General features: G+C 33.2%; 1 protein-coding gene across 1 annotated transcript; it reads right to left on the bottom strand.

Moving 5' to 3' along the window:
* Positions 1 to 2056: 2056 nt before the first annotated feature.
* Positions 2057 to 8027, bottom strand: LOC147384619 (soluble inorganic pyrophosphatase 4). Its single transcript, XM_086425770.1, has 9 exons — positions 7837 to 8027; positions 5014 to 5158; positions 4834 to 4862; positions 3388 to 3453; positions 3185 to 3292; positions 2977 to 3042; positions 2770 to 2890; positions 2543 to 2624; positions 2057 to 2268 (listed from the first exon to the last, which is right to left on the bottom strand). Exons 2-9 carry the CDS (start codon positions 5147 to 5149, stop codon positions 2226 to 2228), a joined length of 651 nt encoding a protein of 216 aa, XP_086281896.1. The 5' UTR covers positions 5150 to 5158; positions 7837 to 8027; the 3' UTR covers positions 2057 to 2225.
* Positions 8028 to 9009: the final 982 nt, after the last annotated feature.

Raw genomic sequence — 9009 nt, 5'->3', positions numbered from 1 at the left:
TTTGAGATACACAAGAAAAAAGATCTATGGTTCTATGCACTGTTATGTCAAAGAGCATACCAAGATCGTCCGTTTATCCATTAGTCATTGTCGAATTCAACAATAAAAAATGAGTGGTGAGATTGACAATAAAATGTGGTGAACTCGACACTATATATAATTTTTGGAATCTCAACTTCATTATTCATTTTTGTTATAAATTGTCAAAATAAATAAAAAAATACATTTAAATGTTTAATATTAGAAATATATCATTTTCATTCATCATTCATGATAAAAATATCATAAAAAATAAAAACCCGTTATTGGAAAAGCTAAGTACTTGAAGAAGTTGAGATAAAGGGTAATTTGGATATTTCAAGAACATTATAGTGTGAGATACGGTTGAGAAACTATTAAGAAATAAAAAATTTACTAAATAGACTATCAAATTATCGCCCAAAACTTAGGAACTACTAAGAACAAAATCCCTCTACCAAGGTCCTTTAAGTAATGTTCCCAACTTTTTTTTAGGTAAGCTGGGATGGAACCCACAAATGAACTACAAGTCCAATCCCAAACCCTATATGGAAGCTTAGAATGCTTTACACATGAAAGAATTTCTAATTTTTTTGCTGATTTGATAATTCGTTAATCAAATGGTAGAAATTTTTTTTCAATGAAAACTTTTTCAATGAATTTTTTATAAGATTTGTACAATGCTTTAGTTTTAGGGTATGTTTGGTAACACTTATGAAGTTTGGAGTTTATTTTCTGAAATTTGAAATCTTAATTTGGAAAAGTTGTTTGTTTATCATTTTCAAAAATTTCTGATTACAAATAGAATTTTAAAATATAATGGCTATTTTGACAATATTATCCTTTTGTAATTCTAATAAATTGTTAATTGAAAAATATAACATGTTATGCATAATGAAACTGTCCACATATTTAATTTTGATTACTAATAAATCAAACTTCCCAAAAATATTATTTTCAAATTGAATTCATACTTAAACAATTATATTCCAATAAGGTAATACTCAAACAATAAACAATCATTCATTTTCTAGTTAAAAAATATAGGATTCTAGGGTACGTATAAAAATATAGGATTTTCAAACACAAAACGAGATAAAAGAGAGAGATCTTGACAACACAATTGTAGAGGAAGGGGGATAGAAAAGTTAAAAATAAGAATTTTAAAGTTCGTATAAAAAAATAATAAGTGATAGAAATTAAGATTTTGAAGAGCATATTTTAAAAATAAAAAAAATCAAATTTCAGAAGTTTTATCCAACATCCCTCCATTGCTTGTTCAAAACTTCTGAATTTTAGTTTTGAAATCTGAAATCTGAACTAAAACAAATGAAAATAAATCTTCTAAAGTCTGAATTTTAAAGATGGACCACCTCTATTCAGACTTCAGAAGTGTTACCAAACACACACTTAATTTTACAAGGTGGCACATGCAGAAGTGACACAAGTATCAAAAGGGTTTATTTGTAATTTAAAATATTGATTAAATATATGTATTTTTTTTAAGATTATACAGTAAAAGTATATTTTTGTAATTTTGAAAACTAACTAATCTGATCAGTTGCAATTCTATTGATTTTTTTTAATCAAAATGACCCTACTTATATTAACTTTAATTTAAAAGTAGGGGCATTTGTGAAATCCAAATTTTGGTGTTAAACCACATCTACTGCACCTTCTCTCATTATTAATAGTGAAGATTTTTTTTTCCTTCTGTTTTGCACTTAATCCAAAATATTAGTTATCAAAATTCAACAGCCTTCCAATGTTTAAAATCTCTAGAATCCAACTGTAATTAACTTTGAGAAAATCAATTGAAATAGTTTGAACCTGTTTAATCAAGGACGATTTCTACAACTCCAATTAGAGGAAATGTTCAAAGTTGAAAGTCTTCACAGAAGAAAAGGAAGACTCACATCTTTGGGATAAGGTTTTATAAGCACAAACTAGCTAAAGTATATGACTGTCAAATGTAAATTATCTATGATGGTAAGTACCACGTTTGTTTGTCGTATTTTTCTTGCAAGAAAATCAAATAAAACCAATCACAAATGTCGTAGAATTCTGTCCATTACAAAACTTAGTATAAGCGCATGTTCAGTGACACCACCATGCACATTCTGAGAGTAATATAGAGTTTAAAGAGGTTCTTCCAACCCAACATATGAGATGAGTATCAACCAATCTGTCATCTTCAACGAACTAACTTACCTCCTCAGGCTCTCTACAATATAATCAGCGTAGAGATTCCTTCAAAAACAACAAAAGAAAACAAATAAGTAACGCGTGCCACCTTGCACAAATTTAAATGTCAATATGAACCGTCTCTATCTACAAATCGCACTCAAGCACAAGATCTTGACGGGCCATTGCCCAAAATTGAGTTGACCGAGTGAGGTCCATTACTAAAGCATCACCATTTGCAATGATCCATTTGATCAGAGATGAACATGTAATGTTGCCTAGTGCAGAACGATGAATATGAGAAATACAACAAAGAGAATACATAAGTGAGAGTTCTTACATGGAGTGTTGGATAGCTTCGTAGGCACTAGAAGCTGGCAAAAAATCGTTCACGGCTACCTCTTTGTTTTCATTTTTCTTATCTGATTTTCCATTTGTTAAGAGAAACAAAAATAATGCAAAATGTATTTCTTGATTGGTTGGAAGTAAAAAAATGACCATAATGCTGAGCGTTTTTTGGTTCTAACATTGCATAAAATCAGTGGTTCTACTTTTTTAAGAGGATACAGTCTTCAAAAAAGCGTCTGATCTCAGCCAAGCGATGAGGTGCGAGTTCCTTAATATCAGTGTAGTGTCGGTATTCGGGATCATCAGCACATACTGCAATTATTTTGTCATCTTTCTCTCCCTGTATTCATCAAGGCTATAATTTATTAAACTTTATTTTTAATTGATTAAACAACATTATTTAATTTCTGTGGGGGAAAGAAGTACTTGATCGATCATAGGCATGAGACCAATGGCTTTAGCCCGAAGAAAACAACCCGGAAGAACTGGTTCCTGGAAATGTTTGGAACATCAAGAAGAACCATTATCAGATTCTATTAGGCTCATTAGTATTTCAGATTTCTGAATTAAAAAATATTCCTATTAAATACTGTCAACATGTATTTTCAATGGCAATGTGCACCATAAAGCATACCTGCATGAGTACCAAGACATCCATGGGGTCGTTGTCCTCGCAGAGAGTTCGTGGGATGAAACCATAGTTGTGAGGGTACACAACTGATGAGTACAATACACGGTCAACCTGCACAGATATATTTCAAATAATACGCCTCATGAATATCTTAAGAATTCTGGGAAAGAAGATGGTCGACTAGAGGTTTCTTGATCACCACCAACCTTGATCAGCCCAGTTTTTTTGTCCAGTTCATATTTCACCTTACTCCCTTTTCCTATTTCCACAACCTGCAGGAATTAGCAAGGAAATAAGTAAAATCCAACTTGATCAAATGAGCTTCATTTACCTTATAGATTTAGAGAGATGCTATTGGCACCCCAACTTTTAATTATTACACCCCAATTAAAAATAAAGAAATTAAGGGAATGGTTGAGAATTAAGTAAAAGTTAGGGTGCCAATATAAGCTCTCTAATTTTATTTTATTTTTGCTAGATTGCCATCTTTTGGGTTTAGGATTTTATATGAGCCTAATCATAATTGTAAACAACTACTGAAATTGTTTGAAAGGGTGTTATAATGTTTTGTAATGTAGATATTATAATCTGAGCTAAACCTTTGTAATGTTTGAAGGGTGTGTTTTAATCTTAAATTGGGGTGTGATAAATAATTTAAAAAATTGGAGTGTAATAATTAAAAGTTAGGGTGCCAATACTCTCAAGATTTATCATGTTTTACTGAAAACTTCATCATATGTTTGTATTCTTAAAGATTAAAAGGTCCCCCAAATTCTTCCCAGTTAAAAGGTCTGTATTCTATCTGTGATACGTAGACATTTACGTTTGTACTGTAGGTTTTTTCTTTTTTAGTTTCTCTTATTTCTCACTTTTCTTTTCTTTTTTCAATCCTTGTTTGGAGGGCCATCTCAGTCTCCCTTTCTTCCTTCATTAATAAAAGTTTACACAAATCAAAAAAGAGGTTCCAGCTTCCAATAACAAATAGCTAGAAAATTTTGACATAAATATAACCTGAAAATAAGAAATAAAAAAAAGGTTAAGAAAGAAATACTGACATTTTGGACCTGAATCCAAGCCTTTCAAATTTTAAAGACTCAAAAAATATTAGAAAATGTAGGATTGGAAGTTTTGGACAGGGCCCATAGTAAGCTATGTTTGTAGTTATAGTTGTGTTTCTTTTCCCTCCTTATTATCCCACCCATTACAAGGAAATGGTTTCCGTAAACGTAGCATATTGCACATTATGAATCATAAGCATTTTGGATTTCACAGTCACGATAAATCGGTGGTTATGGCTAAGTGCTATCATCTGATTGCAGATCTTTCTTGGTTGTGAGGAGCCGATGCATTTTTTTTTTTCTGAAAAGTTCTATAGTCCATGATGTAAAGAACCGATGCATATTTTAACAAATCCCTCAGCCCAGACTTTGCTCTCTCTTCCCACATTCATTCCCTTCCCATTCAGTGCAATAGTTTGAAATGTTTCTTCAAATTTAATTTTAGGAATTATAAAATTTTTATATTGCCCAATTTTGGATAAGGCATAATGATGATACTGAAAAATTAATCAATTTTCATTATGCTGCCTTATTTGTTGTAGATTTGAAATCAACTATCAACTGTTTGCAATAAATAGAGTTTAGTGTCCTTACACAGTTGAAAATTGTTGGAGCTCCAGGTCCTGAATCCAAAGATAAATTATACAAAATTAATAAAATAATGACATTATATAGAAAGAGAAAGCAATGTTTGAGCAACCCTTTCTGGTTTTAACAATAAGATCTTGTTTTAGAAAGAAAATAAGGTGCTATGGCTAACAATCATCTATGCACCTATTTCAAGATCATGCCAAGGGTGTGCCGCAACTGCCCTCCGTGACATGGATGAAAGAATTCTTTCGTTAAGAGGTGGATGTGATGAGTGGTGATGGTCATAACTATTCTTTGAAGCCTCATTAGCTGGAGTCATAACTGCAGGCTGGAAATATATACAGAAGGCACATTTCAAAAGTTCGTCAAATCCTTCCTCAACATCATTAATACCAACAATACACTTTACAACCACCAAGTAATGAGCCATTCTATTTATCAAAAAAATAAAAATGGAAATGAACCAGTCTATCAAATGGATGAAAGTGCAAACAAGTAAATGAAAGTAAGCTTCCAATAAGATTCTCAAGAAGCAAACCTGCAAAGCATTGGAATATCTGAAATAGATAATGATGAAACATAGAATAAAAGCTAGTAGTGGTGTTAGGGAAGACCAAGGACTGTGGTATAGACACAGAATTTGCCCACTTAGTAAGATGACACCTTCTAAAATATTTGGTAGGGTAAGCCCTTTTTAGGGAATTAGTAACCAACTTCCAAGTGGCATATAAATTACACCTCTGTTGGATAAGTGCTTAAAATTGGTCTTGAACCCAAGTCTTTTTTCTGGACACAGACCTAATAAATCTAGCAATCATGAGTGGGTATGAACTTCAAAGGATGGTAACAAAAACTTCTGAATTTCTTTCTGCTACGTACCCAATATTTGTCGGAGTTGGGGTATTATTGGATGATTACATGCAATGATTCCAAGCTTTCCAGCTAAAGTGATGACAACGTAAAAACGGGCTAGATGCTAACTTTGGGGCTCAAATACAGGACCACTTCCAAATTCCATTCAAGTGAAAACCTCAAGTGAGGTTTTCATGCAGACCGGTAAAGATAACATTTATGCAAGAGACATGGTGCATATTCCCCACACACGAGATACCCAGATATATATGGTACATATCAGACAGCAGTGTCAAGTATGCACCAGAGGTTGAATTGAAGTCTTATATCAAACTTAAAAGAGTGAATGTCACCAATTCCTACCGGAAAAAAGTACTTAAAAAAGACCTCAAAGTTCCCATGATTAAGCAAGTTCCAAGGATAGTACATTAAGATAATTGTTTAATTTGGCTGCCAACTCAAAACCAGTGATCTTAGGATCTAACAATTAACCAAAATAACATAAACTTAGCCCTCCTTTACAAATTGGTTTTATGCCAAAACCTTTAAATCCAAAGAAATTCTAACCCTCGGTTTTGTTCAAGAGATTCCACCATTTCTTTTACAGGTGTAAGGGTGAAGGTGGGCTTTTGATCCCAGGTATGTTGTATTACCATACAGACTTTACCACCTCACCAAGGTGGCACCTTAAGAGATCTCACAATTCAACTTAACAAAATGACAAAAATGGCCCCACACCGCATCCTGTTCAAAAGTTCTAAAAAGTATATTTTCATTTCTAAGAACTCCTGGAGAAAGGATTTTATTCAAAGTTAGTCCAGTCAAGAACTCCATATGTGGGTCCATCGTCTTTGTGCCTCATCAATTAAACTAGCTATTTATCTGTTAGTATATTGATCCTTAAGTTACCCCTCTTAAACATTTTCTCAAGTAGCAAAAAATGATTACTTTTTTCTTACAAATATTTACAATATAAAGCGAGTCAACAAACATGTTTTACAGAGTGTAAGAAAAAGAGTTTGTAATCAATCACCGATTCCACGATTGTATACAGTGGAGTGAAGATAAAACCCAAGACTAAGTCACTGTCGCAAGGAATGAGGAAACAAAATAGAGATTTTCTGTATTCGTTGATGATCATTCACATTGATATCTTCTCTATTTATAGAATGGTGTAGACCAATATATCAGGTTCTTTAACCTTTCCAATATGTAACGGTCCATCATTAATGTGACCTAGTCAAACAGTAAATGGCATTTAGAGCCATATATTCTAACATTTGGTATCCATATCAAGGCACTTCAGATCTAGATTCTATTTCCACACCAATTTTTGCTAAAGAGCATCCTAATTCATATGAAATCACTTAAGAATTAGCACACATATCAAGGGCATGGTTTTTAAACTCGTCCGAGACCGAGATATCGCCCAAGTTAACTCGGTATCAGAGCTGAACGAGACCAACTCACAAAGTCATTTTTTTGACCGAGTTTTACGTCTCACATACAAATTTTCGAGTTATCTCACGATACGTCTCAAGCGTATCGGAAAACTCGTCCGAGACGACTCGGTATCGGAGCTGAACAAGACGAGAAGCAATACCGAGTTTAAAAACCATGATTGAGGGTGATCTTAGTAAAAGTTGGTGTGGCAATAGAATCTCTCTAAAATTTTTTTTACTTATTTCAGAGGGTAAGATAGGATCAATTTCATGATCTAAAGGTTTCCATAGAATACCGTCTGAATGATTTAGGACTCACATCTCTGCAATTCATTCAATACGAGAATCAACCAAAAACACATAAGTATCTGTACTCAGAAAAGAAATTTCTGCAAAAAAGAACATAGATCTACCAAATCAAAGCGCATAATTCATGCCAAATGTAAGAATTACAGATCCACTCCAACAAAATACACAAAATGAAATAACAGAAATTAAAATTTTAAAGACCGATTAAACAAATTTGAGAAAACGAACTTGGAATTCGGAGGATCTAACAATCATCATGAACAACAAGCAAAACAAAATGATCCATTAACAATAACATGAAAATCAAACAAAACAAGAAGCGTTAACGAAATCGGCATCAAATGCAAAGCTGAATTACCTGCAAGAAACGATCTTCAACAATATTACTGAATCTGTAACGTACCTGTTACAATCGAACCTCGAAAAAATGCCACAGATTTCGAATTCTCAGCTTCAGAAGAACCAAAACGAAACCCTAGAAAACGAAGAAAAGCAGAGAAAGGCGAGCGAAGACGATTCCCGATATCCCGCTTCTCCCACTCTTCGCCACTTAAAAGGCTTTATATGATATTTCTGCGAAGTGGCAGGGGAATATGTAGATTCCGAAACCGAATATAACGTTAGTCCAACTTGGCTCACTGGACACGTGTCGAACCTTTATTAGATGGAGAATAAGCATGGGACCCATGCGGATGGAGACGGAGATCCTAACGGTCACGCGGTTTGATTGGTCATGGGTTCTCGTGGATCAAACGGTGGGAGACGTCTCCGTTACAGATTTTCAGACAGCGAGAGTTGTACAGTATATTAGTTGGTGTATATCGCCGAGGGGGATTTAGACATTCCCCTACACACTTTTGTTTATAATATTAGAGATGCCCTTTGTTTTCAAACTGATGATATGCCCCCCCTTGACGTACGCGTTCCACGCTAAGGCTAATGTAAATGACCTAAATGCCCTCATCTTGATTTCTAATCGGAGCCTCATTAATTTTCTCCCCAAAATTGTCACCTTCAATTTCTTTTTAACTCTTGTATTCAACCTTTCGATTTTGCACTCTTCAACTTTCAAATCACAAGAATAAGATAGAATTTTTCTAAAAGCAGATGGATGGATGAAAATTTTTTATAGAAAAATGAAGAGGTTTTTGTAGGGCTGGCAATAATCTGAAATATATCCGATGTCTGAATTGATTCGATCCAAGAAAATATGAAAAATCGAATTTTTGGATCAGATTCAGAAGTACCACAATTCAATCCGAACATATTTCAAATTTTTTTTATATACTTAATTTCATATAAATACATATAGAAAAAATGTTTGAATTTTTTTTATTTTCTTCTATATTTGTAATAGAAAAGTAGATTTTTAAAAATTTTACATGATTTTATATTTTTAAAATTTTATGAACATTGATAATTTGAAAATAAGGTATGTGTTTGGATTGAATCGAATCAAGCGCATCTTTAAAAAAATCATATCAATATTGGAGTGGCACTGATTCAGTATCGATTCAATCCGTTGCCAGCCCTAGGTTTTTGTAAGACATTGATGATGACGAATTGTTAAAGTGGT

The sequence above is a fragment of the Akebia trifoliata genome, chromosome 15 (genome assembly GCF_017979445.1).
Source record: "Akebia trifoliata isolate Shusen 1 chromosome 15, ASM1797944v1, whole genome shotgun sequence".
In the NCBI taxonomy this organism is placed as follows: Eukaryota; Viridiplantae; Streptophyta; class Magnoliopsida; order Ranunculales; family Lardizabalaceae; genus Akebia; species Akebia trifoliata.
Note: the sequence above shows the minus strand (reverse complement) of the source record. Positions and strands in the feature narration are given on the sequence as shown.

Coding starts and splice junctions, on each gene's coding strand:
- LOC147384619 (XM_086425770.1), bottom strand. CDS start 5,149: ATGACTCCAGCTAATGAGGCTTCAAAGAATAGTTATGACCATCACCAC. Junction 2,625..2,769: donor CAGACGCTTTTTTGAAGACT/GTATCCTCTTAA, acceptor ATGGAAAATCAG/ATAAGAAAAATGAAAACAAA. Junction 2,269..2,542: donor GAAGCTATCCAACACTCCAT/GTAAGAACTCTC, acceptor TTGTTTTTGAAG/GAATCTCTACGCTGATTATA.